Here is a 22988-nt window from a genome sequence, read left to right as displayed (position 1 = left end):
ATTTATGATTAATTGTTATTAAATATAATTTAATCCGTTGCACTACCCTCTCTTTCTATTTCTCGTTTTTATATCCATCCCATGGTTGTCTGGAAGACATTGCCTATAATGATAAGACCGCCAGTTGTACATGTGCCTTTTGTCTCTATCGTCTTATCTGTATTATTTATTTTGTTTGGTACAATAAAGAGTATAAATAAATAAATAAATAATAATTGCACGTTGAGTTATCTTCGACATTTAAGTACTACACATGAAATTATAATGTCGGTAATTATTATTTAAGATATGCAATACAGGATGCAAATAAATATGAAAGTGATTGTGACTTTATATTTAAATCAAGGACATGCGTTGTTTATGTCAATATTTTCATAATATTATGAAATTACCCGTCAATCACTGTTTGAATCCCAGGTTGGGCAAAGAGACATTGAGTTTTTTCTTTTCAGTATCAGATCGGAAGCTGGAATTTGTACCTGATGTAGCGATAGGGTCTTACACATGGAACAGAACACACGTAAAGAATTAGAGTGGACGCCCTAGTCGCAACGCTGCTAACCCCTTTAAGATAAAGGCGTGATGTGTATTTTGTTTTGACTCGACGACTTCATTTCAAATTATGAGCGACACGAATAACGTGTTGAAATATATTATATGTGCATTAAGCATTTATGATTTTCTTGAATTGGCATCACAGTTGCCTGACGTTAAAAATAACATTGCCTGTTGACGTGTCCCGCATCATTAACGCATTGGACTTTTAGTTCGAGTCGATGACTTTGAGAGAAATGGGATGTATTTTTGTTTTTCGAAAAACATTTATTGCAAGTAACAGAAAAATAAACGAGAAATGATAATTTTCAACCCTCAGAATAGTCAATTAAATCATTAACCCCCTTATTCATAGACGTTGTTTATCTAAAGACGGAGCATTGCTGTGATAACAAGTGTGTTTCTCAGTTTTGTTTATCTGACTGCCAACTAGATTCAAGTTGTATCTTAATATTAGCCAATCCCAACGGCTATGTCTACGTACTCCGAAGGCTGCCATGCCGTCAGCACCGAGAAACAGACTTGTTATCACAGTAAAGATAGAGCTTCGATAAATAACGTCTATGAATAACGGGGTTAGTTTTTAAAGTCCTCCACCGCCCTTCCATAGATCCCTTATGCATCCTGCTAAAGTAGTATTCATAATCGACGCGTATCAAACATCAATTAATCCCTTTAAAAGGCCTCTACTAGAATATACATTACCTAACGGGTGCATGCTCTCATGACACACTGGACAGTTGACCGGCACCCTGGCCTCGAAAATCTCGATGGCGAGGTACTGGCGGAGACAAGGCTCGCAGCAGCGGTGCGCGCACCACGCGAGCCGCACAGTCGCGCTCGCGTTGAACATCGACAAGCATAGTGGACACTCGAGAACTTCGCCCTGGGGAAGAAGACAGGTTTCAATTTAATAATTATTTTAGATAGGTGTGATATGTAACAGTATGGATTGGTATCAATGACATGTCAATTTCTGGTAAGCGTCTGTTTATAAGCACTGTTGTGATCCAGTTTGAACATTTTATTTTTTGCATAATTTTTTGGCTTTAATATAATTATGAGACAACGTAAACCTCTAAAGATGACGAGGTCAAAAAAGGCCCAAACGATGTTAGATAATTCAAAGTTTTTGGTGATTATGTTAGTCCGATAAACAATGATTTTCACCCTTCAGGCAAATAAGAAGTATTTTAGAAAAAATACTCATTGTCATTCTACCAAGTACCAACCATTTATTGGTACGCTATTCAGATAAACAGGCACTTACAATAATCCGGTGTTATAAGTAGGTGGTTAACAATTAATAAAAAAAAACAATAGGTTGTAAATCGCTAGTAAATTGTCTATAAAAACAATAATAACTGCTCGTCTCTGGTAAGCTGTGGTAGCCAGTGCCGGATTTATATTTATTATGAGTGTAGTCCACTTTATTTCTGCCGCCCCATGTATGTAGGTTTCTAAAATATTTAATAATTTTCTATTTGTTTGTATTATGGAAGGCACTAAAGTTCAATAAACGAATGATTAATTCTGAAATCTGCCGCCCATAGGCCGCGGCCTATACGGCCTATTTACAAATCCAGGACCGGTGATAGCCTTATGGATATTGACTAGCAATTTGTGACAACGAATGCCTTTTTTATACCAAAAGGTCTGGTAACGAGTAGTCATATTTATTTGATAACAAAGACGGCAAACGGTCCATGGGGTCAGGTGAACCTCCATGACGAACATGTATCAGGTGATATTACGAGATAACCATGTCCTTAAAGCACCCAAAATGGCAAAAAAATTTCATGCTGGAAATTGAACGGTAAGTTTTTGAACCTCAGACCCTCAAGCGATGAGACAATAACACAATACAACAATGAATGATGACTATGCCTAAGAAAGCTTGTTATCTTGAAGTTTATTAGTTTTAGACAATGTACACTGGATGATTAATATTCAAAGTTTCTTTATTAAGTTATCTTTACAAATTATACCTATTAGGTTGAGTCGAGCCTTTAGACTGGTTAAGACATTAATGACTATCAAAAGCGTCTATTTACAGTCTACAGACAAGGTACTTAAGTCGTAAATCATCTTTGACGTTATAATGGGAGGGGAAAAGCGACGTCAGCCAAGTGTCTCGAGGAAATAGATTTAATTACGATTAAGGGGCTGCGCACATCTAGAATAGCAAGCGTATTTAAAAGTAAACACACAATACAATTTATCCTTTTTGACATTCGAGATTTGAGAGTGAAAAAACGTACGTAAGGTACTCCCAATAATTCTACGCATTCTGTCCCAACATGTATATTTTGTAACTTTTGTGACGTGAGTATTAAAGACGGTTAAAAGTTTTTTGGTTCAACGACATTCAATTTGGAAATATAATATTTGCTAATCACATTTGTGTAGGGATTCTCCTTTCACTTCAAATTAATCGCTCGCTGCAACTAGAAGGGTTTCTAATAAGCTCTAATAACCCACGAATTGATAGGGTAACCGTTTTTAACATCATGTTCCTTAAAAATATTTCTTGCTTTTTTCAACTGCATTTGAAATTCCAAGATATATACGAGCGAACATATTTGAATAGTTTCATGCCCGCTCTGCGCTCACTTTAAATCCGTTATAATATTTAGAATAGAGTTATAACTGTTCGCCATAAACGTGATACATTAAGGAAATATTCCGGTACCGGATGATGGAAAACTTATGTTTAAGTATCTTTTCGAACGCATTATGGGCAGGACGGAACTGTGTGGATATCCTATACAATGCTGATGGTAATAATCCTCGATTTAATGATGATAGCATGAGAACTATTTATTAATTGGTATTACCACAATGAAATTGAAATACAACTTCCAGTGTAGATAATGGTGCTACACATAGCAGCTTATATCTCTAGCCTAGATTTTTTTAGACTAGTTCAGATGTATTTGGACCTTGACAAATATAAAATATTAAAAAAGACGTAACATGAGATGCTGAAAATTCCCTTTGCAGAGACTGATAAAAAAAAACATTCGTGCGAAACATTCATATTTAATATCTAACTGTTCATATTTCTATGCAACCATCAAATACCGGCTTCATAACTTCAATATGTATCGCATTTTTTACAGTTTAATAATTGCTTGATATGTGTTTCAAACGAATCGACTCGCTCCATTTGTGACGGCAATAACTTTACGGGTCGTTGTACAATTATTGTATTTTGCAACACATCGAGCTTCAGGACTTCAAAGGCTAATAAGATGACATCATCGGGAGTAGAAACACTGCATTCTTTCCATATGAAGTGCACTTCAACTAAGTGATATGATGAGCTCTCACTGTTTGGTGGTTATTGCCTCCTCATAATGAGCATCAACAGATCACAATTTAGAATTATAAAGTGAATAACACTGAAATGCGTACTTCATTCGTACGTTAAATAATTGCGTAAAATCCGCCACGTTGTTCTTAATTGATCACCTCCAACTCTGTACTGTTCCCGAGAGACAAGGCCAGGGAAGTAGCTGAGTTCATGTAAATATTAATAATAAAATAATATTAGACCTATATTATATACTGCCCTACTGCTGGGCACGGGCTTCATCTACTACTGAGAGGGATTAGTCCAACACGCCGGCCTATTTCAGATTGGTAGACTACCAACAACCTCAAATTTCCTATAAAGAACTTCTCAGGTATGCAGGTTTCGTCACGATGTTTTCTTTCACCGTTAAAGCAAGCGATAACTCACAAAGAATGCACACATAATTTTAGAAAAGTCAGAGGTGCCCATGGGATTTGAACCTGCGGACATTCTGTACCACACCCAACCGAACTCTTGCCGCTCTGATTAATAATAATGAACGTCAAATATTGCAGATGGGAAGATGCGGCGTCAAATGCAGTGTCTTGAACACAGGTTTGCAACCTCTCTGTGACGCGATTAGATTTGCATGATAAAACTTTTCTTCATCTTCCAAAACATGTTTTGCACGAAAATGTAAGAAGCGTTGAACTGTCGTATAACTTATCGGTATTTTTATCGACGTTGCCCGTATTCGCTTTTGCATGGATGTTTTGCCCGACCTCGGCACGAGCCGCGAGCCACGCGGCGGTAAATCAACAATGCTTGGACTTTTCCCAATATTTTTCGGATTTATGTGTATTTACCAATTTCGGAGATTTACTGCTGTTAGTGGCGGAGACAAGGCTTCGGAATGCGGACGTTGGCGAAATGGATTGTATTAACATTGACAGAATTAGATCAAACGAATGGACTTTTTCTTTGAGACTATAAAATCGCTATTATAACAGAGTAGTTACTGCGGCCACTAGTATAACTTTAATAATAAAAACCTACAAGACCAGAGAGTTTCAACATTGCTTTTCGGCGAACATAGATTATGGAAGGCACTTTAGTAAGTACTTATTTAGATAGACCCTTGCATTTTGCCCAAATTATTATATCAATCGGCGATGTAAACATATACCCCCTTATTCATAAACGTTTTTTATCTAAGGACGAAGTAAAGCTGTGATAACAAGCTTGTTTCTCAGTGCAAAACGGCACTGAGAAACAGACATAGGGCCGTTGTGATTGGCTATTATTATTGTATCTCAATATTAGCCAATCACAACGGCTCTATGTCTACGCAATGAGAAGGCTGCCATGCCGTCAGCACTGAGAAACAGACTTGTTATCACAGCTTTACTCGGTCGTTAGATAAAAAACGTCTATGAATAAGGGGGTTAGTCTATAGTGTTCGTATGCACTAGTAAATTATGTATGCCATTGAAACAATTACTTCGTTCAATATGAACGGCGTGGTTACGCGATTTCAATACATGTTTTAGACCGTGATTGTATTTAAAAAATGTATACGGTAGAAACAAAGCAAATATAAATATATACTTTGTTTTATTTTTCTTATCAATTTCGTATTTCCCTGAAATGGTGCAATGTTCATGTTAATAGGTATAGGAAAACCATTTATTTATTTATTAAACATTGTATCCGGGATATAATTGAGTATTAAATGCGTAAGCAACGCCGTATCCCGTGCTTGATATTTACCTAGTTGGGTCGTGTAATCGGACTGTTTTTAATATATTGAGTGAGAAAAATGAGTAATTAATTAAGGCCGAAAATTAAACAATAGTTTTAATCAACCATTGTATCAATAATATCGCTGATTTTATAAATTTCAAAACTCTTAGTATAAAAGGAAAAAATATTAATGAAATCTCTGTAAATTGTGTACGTTTTTAATTTTATAAATTCAAATTAAATCTATGTATTCCTTTTCAAGATGTATAGTGTTCATATGTCCGAGTCGACATAAGCGGTGCAAAGTTTGATGAAAATATATTGATATTATCATCTACAATAAAATCTGTTACTTTTTACACTAGACACCCAAATCAATGCAATAAAGACCATAATCGCGAAACACGCGTCCACACAATATCTGCGCATCTCAAAGGCAACATCACTCACGCTAAGGTCGCAAGGGCCGCGCCACATACAACGCCAATTAGCAACGCAACGCCACGCTCCAGCTGCTCAGGAATTAGAACGAATCGCTTGCAACGGCTTGTAACGAGTCGAATTAGCCGTGTAAGTAACGTAATCGGCTTGCCAGTGGGGCAAAGGCCTACCCTCAGTGAGCGAGGGTCGCGACGCTCGGTTTAAACTGTTAACGCGTTCGCATTCTTGTACAGTTTCACTGAGTAAATATAGAATTGAAGATATTACATCTATAATACTGGCTAGTGGACATTATGTTGCAGAATCGAACATCAATATAACAGTAGCAGATGGGTCCACATAACCCAATTCTTGCCGGCTTCTCTTTAGTAATTTATATTAAATTAAATTTATTTCAAAGATTTGACCGCATTTATGTCTATTAGCAGTACATACCTATATTTTATGTCGAGTTCCGTTTCGGAAAATTTCACCCTTTGCTACTGTAAACGAATTCAAAGTAAAACTTGAAATACAAACATTTTTCATTATGAATTCGTATACGCATTAATAGTTGCAGACGATGTAAACAAACTACTCGACTATTTCCAAGAATTTTTCAAGATTTCTTATAAAATGAAACTGCGTATTCAGGATAAGAGTTAGAAATGTTTATCTAGTATAAAAGCTCATAGTGAACTGTTAACTAACGTAATGGGTATCATTTAGTTTGTTTACATTGTTTGCGGTTTTCTATTGAAATAATACTAACTTTTCAACAACGAGTCCGTTACCTGTTGACGGGCATTTTTGTTCATCGTAAATCTTGGCGAAAATTAGGTCTTTAGTTGTACGAGCGACGATTTATGATCGCGCATGTCGCTTCATTTATATTTAGCCTTAGTTATTTTTGGGTGCAATAGGGATGTGGTTATTTCTATAAATGTAACTTTCGATTTTGTCTCTAACTTTAGCTATATTTGGCTTACATGGGGATCATTAAATTTTATACAGGCCCGTATATTTACGAGATCGTACGCGACTGTATTTTAGTTAACTTCATCTAATTTACAGCAAGTATAAAGAGATCAAGTTGTGAGTAAATTTATATCATATTTTCAAATCAACTTATCGCAATAACACCAAGTCCAATAATTACAGAACGATAAAAACCACACAAATCCTCGCGTAATATCACATCCATTCTCACAAAAACATTCGGGAATTATTCCCGTAAATCCTTGAATCCAACAGAAATTCTCGCTTCCTACGTTATAAAACATAAGTGCACAAAAAAGGATTTCTGGCGGACGTCCAAACGCGATAGGTCCATGGTTTATCGTATAATGTGATTGCAAGAAAGGTCACTGATTTCGAGCCAAGATATAAAACGCTTAATTTTTTTTATACTGAATGACGAAACGAGCGGCTAACTGTAGCAGTATCACTTAGGGTTTTGAAAGTGTAGTACATTGATTCCCAAAGTGGTCCAGGTGGACTTTAAGATGTGCACTGGATATTCGATGGGGGACCTTTATTGGCTTGACCAAAAAATTAGGGTTCACAATTCATAGGTGGGGGTACATGAAATTTTATTTCGTTTTATTTATTTATTTATTTATTTATTTATTTGTTTTAATAGTAAAGAACTAAAATGTTGGCTAGACTTTACCTATCAATGTATGGAGGTAATGTTTTAAGAAGCTCAGCGACTGAAACATGTAAAAAAATTGCATATTCTGAGGAATATGGAAGAAATTTAGCTGCATGGGGTCCACCGGAACTAGCAAAATTTTGGAAGTGATCTATGAGAAACGAAATGGGTACTTCTGGTGTAGCATGTCACTGTGCTGCCTTCATCATCTATAAAACAATAATGTCGTAGTAATCGACAACGCAGTCAGTCAAAGGTGCCAATTTTTTTATTACTGATTTGGAATGTTCGTTAAACGAACTTTCATCCAATCTAGGTTTCATACATATACATAAATTATAAATGCATTTTCCTGTTTGATAAACAGCAGTAAGAACGATAAGATAATCTAGTTAACCATGCAACAGAGCAGAACCGGCTTTCCTGAATTACTGCCCTCTCGATTGCCACGAAGGAATAGATGTCAAGTCTCATAGTACCTACAGAGGACGGATTAGTCGAGCGACCTGAGGAATACTTCTCATGAACTAGACATCCACGTGACATTATAAATATGAATGTTGGATTCAAATACATACATACATAACATCACGCATTTTATCCCCGAAGGGGTATGCAGAGGCGTAACTAGGGCACCCACTTTTCGCCAAGTATGTTCCGTCCCATGATGTGATAGGGGGCGAGCCTATCGCCATATCGGGAACAAATTCCAGACTCCGGGCTGATACTGAGCAGAAAAACCCAAATATCACTTTGCCCGACCCGGGATTCGAACCCAGGACCTCAGAGCGCTATTGTACCGGACGTGCAATACAACTACGCCACCGAGGCAGGATTCAAATACAATAATAAGGATATACGAATGTCGCATGCGTTTGAATTAAGAATAGACAAATGAATGACATAATATGATGAGCATAAGAAAAAACAGTAATCACGTGACACCGGCTACTTAACATATTTCTACTAGACATGTGCTAGACATAAATATCTACTTCGTGGTAATTATTCCTTATACGTTATAGTTATATAAAAACCAGTCACATATATAAATTAAATAGATTTTCAATGTGACCGGCATTGCACAATACGGTAGTTTTATAAATATTACATGACAATATAAAAATGTAACAGCTGGAGACAAAAACGGAACACTCAAAAACAACATGACAGTACGACATTCGCAATTTAGATTCACTTCGAACGCGTCATCATTCTCGCTGAGAATAAAAACAATAATGGTACGGTTTGAAAAAAATTAACGTACTGTCGGGCTAAAACACCACTTATACAAATTGGTAGCCGACGCTGTTAACCGCGGGACTTGGTAATTAGAAAACCGCACTGATGGAGATCTGAGAACGCCCCGAGAGAGACCTAATAGGCTATCCTGAGATCGCTGAGGGTAATCTACTTAATTTGATGATACAATCTCCTCATTAGCCTAGTGTAGACTTTGGAGTCTGGAATATTTGGGCTGTGAACTGATCGGTTGGTTTGGATTGGGTTCGATTCGCAAGTCGGGCCAGCGATATTTGTGTTTTCTGACTCCAAAATTTTTTTTGTAGTAATAATTATAAAAAATATGATATTTATTATTATTAATTAGGGTGCAGCACCTGTAGCAGAACAAATCTCTGTTGCTATGCCACCATTTCACATAATATACATACCGGCTGTTGACACGTACAGGTCGGCAGTACAAAGTATCGAGGTGGCATCGCTCAGTAACGTTGAACGTTGAAAACTTATTTGACGGAGTAAAAAATGTGGAATATTTAATTATTTTAATGATGTTTGAGAAACTTAAGTATTTTATTAAAATCGCTGGCAATTTACTAACTTTTATATTGAAAAATCAACCCTCACTCACACCTCTAATCTGTTGCATCTAAAATTAAAACACATCATTTGGGAATTAATAGTTATTTATTCCCTCTATACGACACGTCTGGTCGACTATTCTTAGACAACGAAACGTACCCACGTCATTGAAAGTTACTCGGAAGCAGTCGTTAGCGGTCACTTAACGTTTCTGAGAAAGTAAGAGGCTTTTTTCGTTTACATCGGCGGCCATCTTGAACTCTCGCAGTAAAAATCTATCACTTCTTTCTCAGAAATGGCGTTAAGGGGGAAAACGTTTTTATTTATAAATTTAACCTTGTAAAAGGGCCTATTTGGCCATAAAAATAAAATGTGTCATACGACGGTAGAATTCGAGAAAATGCGAATTATTTCCTTCACCGCGTGCTGCATACTTATAATATGCACTGACACAATAATAAATAGGTATATTTATATTTAACAATGCATGTGCTTTCTTTTCTTATGACATTGAACTATTCCTTTAGTGTATGCTGTGTATAACGTAAATAAAATGTAAATAGAACTACAATTTTTTTGCATAAACATCAAAAGACATGTTTATGTGCATACTCAATTGTAACGTAAAAATGAGCATGCTATTTGCATGGCTCACAGTTGGACCTCTCCATATTACACTTAAATTTTCGCCAAGATTCAGACTTCTGTGCCGATTCCAATCCATTATCATATCCCTCGTCTTTTCCAACACGTGTTCTTATCAAATACCTTTAATAATTGTTCCAACGCTATAAACATAAAATAAATACATCATTTTATTTCTTCTTTCCTGCCAGTCTGAGCTGGCTTCTTTGTTTACAATATTTTTCATTTATTTTATTTTCAATATAAATTGTCTTTGTTTATATAAGCTAATTTAATTAAGTAATACTTAAATATTCTTATGTACCTTGATTTATCGTAAGTGCAACTATGTTCGCCTACGTGATGAATAAAGCATTTTTTTTTTATAAATAAAACCACCAACAATAACATTGCGTACACGTTTTAAAACCACGATTTACCCAAGCTCGGGTAAGTGTCGGTTCAAATTGCCGTTATGAATCCGCGTCCGCATACAAAACTGAGACAATACCGCGCCGCAATAATTCGAAACTAGTCTCCGGTTCTTTGTTGAGCGTGTAACCGTTGGGATCCTTTGTTTTTACACTGGGAATCGGGAACGTTCCGGGGAGTTATGTTTAATTATTACAAAAAAAAAGTTTTAAACGAGTTTAGGATGCTGTAGTTGTTGTGTCATTTTTTTTTTATGATAATTCTCTTACTAAATACGTTTATAAATTACGTAATTTGAATTATCACCTATTTCAGAGGGACTACTAATGTTTATATCCTCCAGGAATTGATGTCAAACAGGTAGCCGATCTTAAAAAGTAATTCAAATAGTTTCTGCTATTAGTGAAGAAAGGTGTGCTTCCTTTTCCACGTAGAAATAGAATAAGGGCAGGCGAATGGTGAATAATATAATTATTAGTTAAGGACTGCTGTGTTACTTTCTTTTTTAAGTCCAATTTGAATCAAACACTGTTAAAACACTAGACTAAATAAATGATTAATGTTTATTAGCAGAGCATGAACTTATTAAGTATAAAATTAACATTCCGTTTACTATGTATATATTAATTTCTTTCTCGAAATCTAATCTTCAATTTGAATTTCTAATAGTGTCAAAAGCGCCTTTGACGTTTTAATTCGAAATTCACAGTAAATATTTTAATTAGTTAAGTTAGCATGTCTCATTATATCATGAAACTTTTTATTTAGAAGATAGCTTGATATAGTGTCTCGATCCGACGGGGTTATTTTTATATTTCGATAGCTCCTAAGTAAACTATTATATCTGGAATAATTTCGATATTCACTTATTGAACGTTTCGTTATCAAGGTATCGTTTACTACCAACACCTTGTGTAGGGTGGTCGCTATCCGGTTGGATATAAAATATATCCTATCAACAAATGGATTTAATCTATGAATTGCAATATCTTTTCGTCAGTGACGCCGCATTAACCAGTGCTTGTTACGCAGTATACTATCCCGACTGTGAGGAAATAAAACAATGAAATATCTTGCGGCGTGAAGCAACTGTTTATAACATCTCATTAAAGCCAAAACCACCTACCTACCTATATCCAAAGAGCCCGCAGCCAATGCCTTAGAAATGAGCTCATGATCTGGGAATCTAATAAAAATTGCAAGATATCTGACGAGGCACGTTTATAAACTAATAATAATTCTCGGGTCACTCTGACATCGCTCTAACCGGACTCCGAATTGTATATAAATATTTTATTAATGAATCATGAATTAACGCAAAAAGTATAGTTGTTAGCGCGAGCGATTAAAAGTTAAAGTAGACTTATCGCATCTAGACTAATTAAAAAGTTTAAATGTGTGTTAAATTAGTCTAGTAATAAATGTTTTATTAGTCAGTGTTTTACCTCTGTTTTATTTCTATATGCCTTACTATTTTAGGCATATACAATATAATAATAAATATATAATATCAGCTCTGTATTATAATACTGTCGCACTACTGGGCACGAGCCTGCTCTATTACTGCGAGGGATTAGGTCTTAGTCCACCACGCTGGCCAAGTGCGGATTGGTAAACTTCACACACCCTCGAAATTCCTAAAGAGAATTACTTAGGTATGCAGGTTTCGTCACGATGTTTTCCTTCACCGTTAAAGCAAGCGATAACTACAAAGAATACACACATCATTTTAGAAAATTTAGAGGTGTGCACTCGGTATTCGAACCTGCGAACATTCGTCTCAGCAATCCGTTCCACATTCAACTAGGCTATCGCCGCTCATAATATATTATCAGTGTTAATTAATGATTCAATGTGTTTATTCAATTAGGTTTTAGATTTAACATTATTAAATCACTACACTTAAATACTCACACAAATCATTTGCGAACGATTAAATTGTCTATCGGCTTCCGTAAGTCTGTTCAAAGACGTAACATAATCGTTTCCCCTTGAAATTATTAACTACGTTACACAACCTGCACAAAACAGTTACTCAGTTGTTATTTAACATTATGTAAAATATAAATTGCGTGAATAAATGGAAAAATACTTATTGATCACAATAAAGACGACTATTGCAGCGTAACGTTTAGATGGACGAATTGATAAAGTATTCAAAAACATCGAATGTTAAATTAGAAAATACCGGCTCTTCAAATTTAACATTATAATAATAGGCATAGTTGGCTATATTATTGTCATTTAATATAATCTATGATAATTTAGTTTTTACTATGCCCTCTAAATCCTTATTAAAATAGACAAAAAGAATATTATATAAATCGTAATGACGCAAACAAAAACACGTTATGTTTAATTAATGTTTGAGGTATGTTACGATTAAATTTAGTGGACAGAAACAAGACTTGCAAATCTAAAAATAACAATGATGGATGTGACGTACTTACTAAGAGATATAATATTAGCAAGTTAATGTACTACTTTTTAGGCATGTTATTTACGTCATTTTACATTATTTTAAGTAACACCTAATGAATTTATTAGTGTGCCATCATTAATGTCATGATTGTGGGAAACTCCTATTCACAAATTAAGTAATAAAAGTCGACATTAATTATCTTCATGGTAACTATGTAAACTGACTTTGATTTTTTTGAGATTAGATATTAATTTATTTAAACGTATCCTGAGAGTACCCTGAATCGGCAGGAATGCATGAGAAGATTGATGAAGGTAGAGGAAGCGAGAGAAGTTTGCCAGAATCGTGTAAAGCGGAAATCCATCCATCTCTCCCTACCCTTATGGGATAGAGGTGTGATACTATGTATGTATGTGTGTTAATTTATTTACATTCCATTAATAAAGTTCGCATACAGCCCCTTTAGTTCAATTAATATTAATTTGTCAAATGCTTAACATGCGTGCTAATAACATCGCGATAATTCGTCCACTCTCGATTAACGCCATAAACAATGCCATTAGACGTTAGTGTGATCCCAGCATAACACGAAAACTAGCTTGGGAACCAATACATCTCGCAAACAACATACAATACAAAAGTTTAAACTAATGAAATCGAATAATTATAATAAATACGTAGCCTTAACTAGTAACCGTGCAGCGCGCTCGCCGCTCGGCTGAGAGAAAGGCGGTTTTGTCTAGACTAGACGTTACGACACGCTTTTAAGGTAAGCCGGTTAAATTGTGTCGCCAGGGGAAAAAAGTGCTAGTACTCGCTGAGTACTATTATACTGATTTGTGTTTATACTGTTTGTACAGCGTTACGTGCCGAGTGCGGTGCGCTGGTGTGCTCGTTTTCAAGTTCTTTTGTTGCAGACGAGATTTTTTTTTATGCAGTGACGAGACGAGCCCGTCACTCGTCTGGTGTAAGCACGTCTGCTCAAGTAACAACACAATCTACTCAGAACTTTTAATAACAAAGCTCTGTGTAGCGCTGGGTGGAGCTCGTCGTCCTGAGATGATAGTCTAATATTGAGTTTTTATAAATTAAAAAGTTTTAAGCTATAAAGGAAGCATCAACGATAAGGGAACGCTAGGAATACTTCTTAGGTACTCTTTTTACATTCCACAATAATTTATTAAGTACTACACAAAAATACACGAATGATCTACATAAAAAATATTTGAAAACATCAAGAAATATTTCGTTGTATACTGAACTTTGCACGTCGCATATTCCAAAGCACAATAATTCGTTTATTGAACTTGTTTACGCAGAAACTCTGCTTAAACCTAATAATATGAAGAGGTAACCATAAAGAAAACTCGTAAGAAACACGTTCAAGTAATTCATGTTACCAGGGGCCTTATTCTCTATCCCGCAAGTTATTTTAACAGTACGTAACAAGCACGTAACACAACACATCATGTTTAGGACTATAGAAATTTGGCTTACAGAATACCATTCCACGCACATTTCTCAAAGATAACATGACACGGCCGCGTTACGCGTTTACACTATCATACAGAATAAGGGCCCAGGGCCCAGAAATGTGCGTGGAATGGTATTCTGTAAGCCAAATTTCTATAGACCTAAACATGATGCGTTGTGTTACGTGCTTGTTACCGCACTGTTAAAATAACGAGCGGGATAGAGAATAAGGCCCCTGGCGTGAACTGCGTGACAACGGGCGCAATTCTTTTTATACAGAGGTACACGAGAATGTTCTTAATTTCGTAGAAGACTGTGCCTGGTCGCATAAAGACATTTTAAAATAAAAACCGTCCTTATTTAGCTTTAAGGTAGAAATTACCGTAGCCGTAATATAAATCCACGTTTTATTTGAATAGAGATAATACCCGCCGTCTCCTTGATCGTATCTTAATCCCGCACTTTATCAGACAAACATTTTCCTCATCCTGAAGGAAATCCCGATTGTATGCCTGCATTTTATCACTAAACCGTGGGCCAAAAAGAGCAACACCAGAGTTTCTTGTCCATTCTTCTTTGGTAGAACTGCTTTCCGAACTAGTGATAGAGTTAATATTGACGGAATCTAAATAATATTCAAATAAATTATTCCATTTCATTTCAACTGAATCAATTAGGTTGGGAGTTGTGGAAAACTAATTCGCAACGGAATACTTCAAATGTCTTTTTCGCGCGCTATTCTTACCTTGGCTGTAACAAGGCGCAAATATAACTGTGCATATTTCTTTAAAAACGTCAGTAACCCGTTTATCATAAAAGGTATCTTTGCACATCGACCGCAGTCAAACATTTTGGAGTTCAATTCTCGCTACATTATCCGCCACCGTTACCGGACATAAATACAAAACGCGAACGCCGGCGATTTTTTGAGACCGCATGAATGTTCTCAGAAACCACAACACCGTTAGCTACTCTACGGTTTTTGAATTAGAAATAAACTTAGGTAGTTTGACTTGGGTCTTTCTAAAGCGGACGAAGAGCTAGCCGTGAAATGAGATGCTGAGAGTCCGATTTGCTTTGACTAGAGGCTGTTGGATTAATTTCTTATACCTAGGCTCCAAATTTTAGCTGTAGTTATGATCTTCTATATCATTATTAATGGCTAAAGTCTGCGAGTCCAATGCTGTGAAAAAAATGGGATAAAATTATTTATTTACTCTCTGAAAGTTTCCATATTTAGTTTATAGTAAAATGAGAAAAATCTTAGACTTAGAAAAAACCTTTCGCATCGGTGTATATACAAACACTTACCTTTTATCTATTTACAGTGTATTCAGAATTACGTTTATTTGAACTCTTGGCAAACCCATAAAAACGATTTCAAAGAAAGTAACAAACGGTACGACTTTTTGCCGTTTCAACATATTTACGAAGCCACGTGAGTTTGCTTTGAAGCAATACTATATACACGTGTTTAGTTCTTAGAAACACTCTTTACTTGTACCGAGAAAAGTCCCTTTCCCAAAGCAATCGTATATTTCAGTTACAATTCAATAGCAAATCATACATTAGATATAACGTTGACTTATTTGATGTAAAATTAGCTATAGTCGGAAAAAAATGTTAATGTTTCGAATGTTGGTTAGAAATTTGTACAGAGATAGAGATTGTGATGATTATTTATAAGATTTTGTAGGTTTAAAGGTGATAAGCTATCTATAAATACTATAAAACAAAGTCCCCTTTTCTGTCTGTCTGTATGTTATCCATTTTCTCAAAATCTACTAAACAGATTTTTATGAAATTTGGTATGGAGATAGTTTAAAACCCTGAGAAGGTTATAATTTTTATCCCAGCAAATTATATAGCGGGACTTTTATCCCGGAAAACTCCATCACGCGATGGAAGCCGCGGGCAAAAACTAGTAATACTATAAAATCAGTAATATGTTTTTTTACCAATAGAATTCTAGACTGTACCTACTTGACTAACCTAGGCTACATCTAATTTGATAAATTTAACATTCCGGCCAAAATGACCCTCAACGGCGAACGAATGTTATTTAATAGTCATCAATAATTATAATTACAATGAGTATTTTAAAACGCAGACTAACTACGTTCATCGGCGAAGTAGACACCTATGTGAAGTCTTCACGTATTTTAATACTTAGTTACAAATTAGTACTAACAAAAGACTTACTAAAATAGGAGAATAAATGTAAATTGCAAACGTAACAACGCTTACAGTTGGTATCAAACGAGCCACATTATAACACGATATCCCACAAGGTTCGACGTAACCTTATCTCTGGGCGCTTCCAGTTAAAAATTCTGTTTCCTCTCAGATTCTCGGAAAACAGTCTACCCTAGATTGTGGATATGATGAGCATATGTCATGAAGAGATTAAAATATAGTTTGACTGCTCGAATGTAAACTCTTGATTGATTCCTTCCTAGCCGTATTTCGGCCACGGCGGCCAATCTCAACGGAGATCAGCCAGGTACGCAGGAGATATTACAGTATACAAGTGTGTGTGTTATACACAAGTGCACTCTGTTCTTTCACTCTCACAGTCCGGTGTGACGGTAAGCCGACATTATCGGAAAGAGATCAGGCGCAAGACTAACGGCTTTATATGTTTTAATCTATCTATACTCTAAAGCTTACCTGAGAGATACTCAGCAAAACAAAGCATAGGTGTAGTTTGAGTATAACTTATTATAATCACCTAGAGGTTATTTGCAAGGACTGTTCGTTCAGCTTTAAGGGTATGTTATATTAATTCTTGGGTATTACTCACTATGCAGTTTAACACCACAAAACCTCGTCACGTTCAGATATCGAAAACAAGGATCAAAACGTTTTACCGCCTCAGAATGACGAGACGAGCATGCCGCTCGCCTGATGATCAGCGATACGACCGCCAATAATTAGTAGCTACACCATACAGAGCATACAAAGTACTGCATCATACTGCACTGCGCTCGTCACCCTTAGTCTCCAGGGGTTTCAGTTTACAATGACTATGCAATAACGACGACTAATAAAGCAATTATAAATTATACGTGGATAGAAACGTAAACACTTATGTAGTTACCTAAACACTGTCTCGCACGCGTATACTAAAAGGAAAATTTTATAAAGGCTTTCTAGAAAAATGTTTTCCATACATCCGTGCGTAATAACTTAGAGATGTTATCGCAAAGGGGCCATTTGGTTTCCCTAGAATTTGTTCAAGAAGAGGCTATGAAAATAACCATCAAAGGTTTTATATTATTTCACTAATATTTGTAAATGTTCTACTGAAAACGAAATAGAATAATTTTATTCTTGAAAATAACTGTTTGCTTAAAGTCTTTTATTTATAATGGAAACGTCAATATTGAAACATACGAATAAAAATGTCTAAGGGAGAATTATAAAGCCAAGTCAAGTTGGTAAAACTCATTTGAAAATCTACCTGTGCATTTACACATGTATGAAAAATATAACCATACACTCACTATTTTATCCAGCAATATATTTTCTCATCAGCCGTATAGCGCAATAAACTAATAAATAACGAGACAAATAGCAAAGCAGCATATTGTAGTGGTTGCACAATATGTACTCTTGTTTAAAAATATTACGTCCTTTGAACGAGTGTAGGAAGTTTCATACACAGCTATTCATGTGGGTGTAATTGCATTTTCCATCTCCACAACATTTGTAAGAACGAGAGAAAAGGCAAATTAAACTTTTTGTATCACCAAAGACGTTTCAGAATAGCTTTGCTTGAATAAAATTATTAAATCACTGAGTCGAACATTATTTGTTCATGAATAAGCTACGTCTAAATGGATTGCTGGAGATTTGCAGTTTAAAAGGATTTTGTCTAACTTATTTACAGCAATAAAATTGTTTAAACAGTGCGGCAACGCCCTGAGGTCATGGGTTCGAATCTCGGGTCGGGCAGTGATATTTGCATTTTTCTGCTCAGTATCAGCCCGGCGTCTGGAATTTGTGCCCGAAATGGCAATAGGTTCGCCTCCTATCACATCATGGGACAGAACACACTTGGCGAAAAGTGGGCGCCTTGTTTTCGCCTTGCATACTCCTTCGGAGATAAATACGTGATGTGTGTGTGTAAATTGTTTAAAGCAAATTTACAATCTTAAATATTCTATTGATAATGAGTTGTTACATTAATAAAATCTCTAAAATCTTAATTCATTCCTATTTCAGTGAGACTACGAAGCTAAGCCTGGTAACATGAAAGCATTTTTGTCATGACGTCACAGCGACACTTTCATAATGTGCAAAAGAGATGAAAAATCCCAAATGTTATTCAAAACGCGTACAGTTCTAACGTAGTTTCCATCACACTTAATGTGCTGTTAATTTGTTTTCACTTTCACGAAAACCAAATACGTTTACGTTACGGGGTTTGACGTGAACCATTAATCATTATAACAATTTCCTATGTGTAGGATCGCTTCGTAAGCTTTTATATAGAGGGTTGATTTATTAATCATCGTGTTTTATCAAACGAATTTGCACTCTGTAGTCTGAAGAGGTAAGATATTTTTATTTTAAAAATGCTTCATAAAGTTAAAAAGTAAACATTTTGGCAATTGTAAGGTGCGATGTCATCGCGCTAAGAACAACGGCCAAGACCTAAATAACTAAATGTTTGACAGATAATAGAAATGTCAAACAGACATTATCAGCTGTTTGTAAATCAACCCTTAATGAATATTGGACTCCGAAACACAACAGTGTGTATGTAATCCTGAACCTTGTTTACCGCATACGAAAACGTATTGGCTTCTGTTATACCTAAAATTCTTTCCAGATTCCTGACGTGATGAATCAGTATGAATATAATTAGAATTTAAAAGCGAATAGTTTGTCACTTTGCTGCAAAAGCGTGGGATTAAATACTACATATACAAAATATTCTGAAGCAAATAAATCTAAAACTACTTAGCTTCCTTTTTTCTGAAAATTTCTCACTTTCACGCTTTTTATCACCAGAGTGACAAGCAAAGGCGTAAATAGTTTATCAACTTTTCACCAAGTGAATTCCGTCTAAAGAGAAAAACCAAACACCACTGCCCGACCCTAGATTTGTATCCAAGACCTCAGCGATAGTCTTACTGCGCACACAATACAACTACGCCGAAGCACCCGAAAGGTAGTAGAATGCGTAATATAATAATTAACAAAACATATGGTACATAATTATGCCGACCTATTTTGACTCATAGTATACGGACAGAACGCGCAGCGGTCAAACTATGACGCCCTTTTTATAGGCGGGTACAAAATACTACAGAAGCTGTTCCACCAGCAATAGAATCACGCAGTTTAAAATTATACAGTACATTCTCAAAGTTTACACTATAAATCTTTTTCAAAGAACGCCAGTCAATCTTACTTTACGTGTTTATTCAAATTTTCAGATCAACGTCCTGTGAGTCATGTTCTATACTATTTCCTTCACGGCTATAATTAGTATGTAAACAAAGCTAATAGTAGGAATGCAACCTCTTTTGATTGACTCCGTTGCGTTGTCGCGTAACGACTGAGAAACGAGATGGTTTAAAAGAAGTTTTTGAATAGACAGCGGCTTGGCTGTGCCCCTTGCATTGCCGACGTCCATGGGCAACGGTAACCACTTACCACCAGGGCAACAGCCCGATACGATACATACAGACGATAACGTCTGCTTTAGACAGTAATAAAAATATTTTGTTTGGGTATTGTGGGACCTCGGATTTACTTACACAAGACGTTCATCTGTTGGGTGTGCAGTCTAAACTATATTAGTGACAGATATATTTTTAACTGTCTTTAAAAAAAAGGAGGATGATTTAATTTTGACTGTATGTTTTTTATATTGCCCATTTCGTCTGTCGTTTGTGGTGTAGCGTCCATTCAATCCGAGTCCTATCGGCTTCCCTTTTAAGTTTATTTACGTTTGTGTCTGTTTTCGGTTTCTCTTAAATTGGCCGCGATATCCTAAGGCATTTTTTGCCTCGGCTTACCATTTGAAAAAAAAATCCCATTTGGCCACTGTTATCCGAATTAACATTTTTTTATTTATACTACTAAAAAGCTAAATAAGCAAACCCCCCGCCTGATGGTACACAGTGCGACTGCCTTGAAATACTAGCAATATCACACAGAACTTTGTAATAAGGTACTGAACTGCAATCCCTACCCTTATAAACAAAATGTTAAGTCTTATAATGCCCTGTTATTTGTTTATTTATTTCACTGCTCAAACGGCGTCAGATCGCAAGGAGCGTGTAGACGTCCATTTGGCATCTAGCCTGGCACTACAATAAAACGAAATGTTTATACGTTTTATTGTAAATAGTCATAAATTCAACAACATTGTTACTTCCGGTATCACAATAAATATTGATTGCAATTTTTTTTATATAAATCTAGTAGGATTTACGAGTTGCGTGTCAGTTTTTTAAAATCGTTATATGTGTGAATAATTAATATTAAAGCCATAAAGAAAACGTTTTAGTCGTATTTTTATTTCTTATTTGTTGTTCTTCATACAAATAATGTAAAGATGGACTAAATGCCAGAGGCATTCTCTACCAGTTAACCTGAGGTGGTGCATAGTAGTTGCACGACCATGTCGTACGGTTTCAGTAACTACAGTAAACAACGAGGTACGGAACTGTTTCAGAATAATTTATTAGAACAATACTATTTGTGTCTCGTATAGGCAGCATCGTTGAAACACAAGTGCATCAGTCGATCTGATATTAAATACAGATTTTAATTACGATGCAAATCATGTCGTCGTTTCGTATTCTAATGATTGTTACATTGACTTATTTATAGATGGTCTAGTTAATATGGAAATAGGGCCTGATATGGCTATAGGCTTGCCGTCTTATACGTAAAATATGGACGCTAGATGCAAGAAAGAAAGAAAGAAAATACGTTTATTGCGGTAACTCACACTAAACATAAATAATAAATAAAATAAATGCAATGCCTAATGCTTAATGTATCGATTCGTGAATAAACATAAGAATTTAATTATATTGTAAGTATGCATCCCCTACTTAATGCAATGTACAGCTTCAACGTGGTTATGGAATGTTTGCACAATGTATATGAAGACAAAGGAAGAATGGCAGCCCAACTACCAAAACCGATTACAGTTTCCATCAAATCAATCAAAAAATAAATAGTGTTTGTTTAACTCATTCGATTAATTCATCACAAGACTGATGAGACATTTGCTGGTGGTAGGATATATTTTCCGCCCGGATAGCGACCACCGTAAACAAGTTGTTAAAAGTGTTATGTTCCGGGATCAGTCTGTGTATATTCGGTTCCACCTGGCCGGCATAATTGTTTCGACTATCGAGGGGTAATCATCTCTCGTCAGTCGACATTCTGTTGAACCCCACTCCACTTACCATCAGGTCCAGTGGGGTCACTTTGCCGTGCAAAACAAAAAAGACTTATAACTGACTTACATATATAAAACTCTGGCTCTGTTTGATATATTAAATTAAGACGGACACGACTCTTCCATTACAAAGGGTCCATTTACTACCATCCCATATCATGGCACATGCAAAGGGCTATACAAACTTTTCCCTATACAGCTTCGGGAGGTAAACATTGATCGAACAGGCTATCAGAAGCTTCTCCGTCAATGAAATGGTACTATACATCAAAATGAAGATGGACAATATGGCCGGACCCAAAACAAATCTATGATATATCTGAAGGGGCGATGGGTTTATTTTATGAACGTATTCTTTACATGATGTTGTTTGATGTTCGATTCGGAAAAGATGAATGTTGCATTGATGGAAATAAATACCAACGGGGATAGTACTTACATTACCGCTTTACTATGTTTGGTAAATTCCGAAATAGCAACACGATTTTATAAGAACAAACTGAATACTTATATATTTAATTACTGGTGGCACGTCGCTCATATGTGAGAGTCCGCCTGGGTAGGTACCACCGCAATGTTAGTGACATTGTAGCCAGTGTAACTACTAAACATAATAAGACTTAACATATCTTAGGATGGCGAGCGCAGTGCAATACCAAACAATACTTTGTAATTCAAGTTGTTGTATTTCTACTGATTATGGGCGGTCGTATCACTTACCATCAGACGAACGGCAAGCCCCTCTCGTCATTCAAAGCAATAAAATACTAACTTTGGTAAAATCAGAAATATCCAACCAATTATTACAAGGAAGAGTTAAAACTGAACACGTCTATATTTATTTTGTATTTTATGTACCAGTCTCGATATGGTTATTTTCGTCACTTGTACGGTATTTGTCAGTGCTAATTACGCAGTATTGTATTGTCCTGCGCCAAATGAGTAGATGGTATAAAGTGTGCTTTATTGATTTGCAACTATAAGGGAAAGCCGGCATAATTATTTCAATTATGCCTTTACCAAGGTACATGGTTATAGATAAAGATAACCATGAGGTGATCTCTTAACTCGTCGACCTTCGAGAGCAGATAAGAAAACTAGTTCGAAGAAT

General features: G+C 35.9%; 1 protein-coding gene across 1 annotated transcript in view; it reads right to left on the bottom strand.

Annotated features, from left to right (window-relative positions):
- LOC115440162 (E3 ubiquitin-protein ligase RNF19B) overlaps window positions 1-22988 on the bottom strand; it is a 93162-nt gene that overhangs the window by 12158 nt on the left and 58016 nt on the right. The window contains 1 exon segment of the mRNA XM_037440953.1: window positions 1261-1441. Coding sequence (XP_037296850.1) covers window positions 1261-1441 — 181 coding nt within the window.

This window comes from Manduca sexta, chromosome 21, assembly GCF_014839805.1.
Source record: "Manduca sexta isolate Smith_Timp_Sample1 chromosome 21, JHU_Msex_v1.0, whole genome shotgun sequence".
Taxonomy (NCBI): Eukaryota; Metazoa; Arthropoda; class Insecta; order Lepidoptera; family Sphingidae; genus Manduca; species Manduca sexta.
The sequence above is the reverse complement of the archived record's forward strand: the minus strand, read 5'-3'. Positions and strand labels throughout refer to the sequence as shown.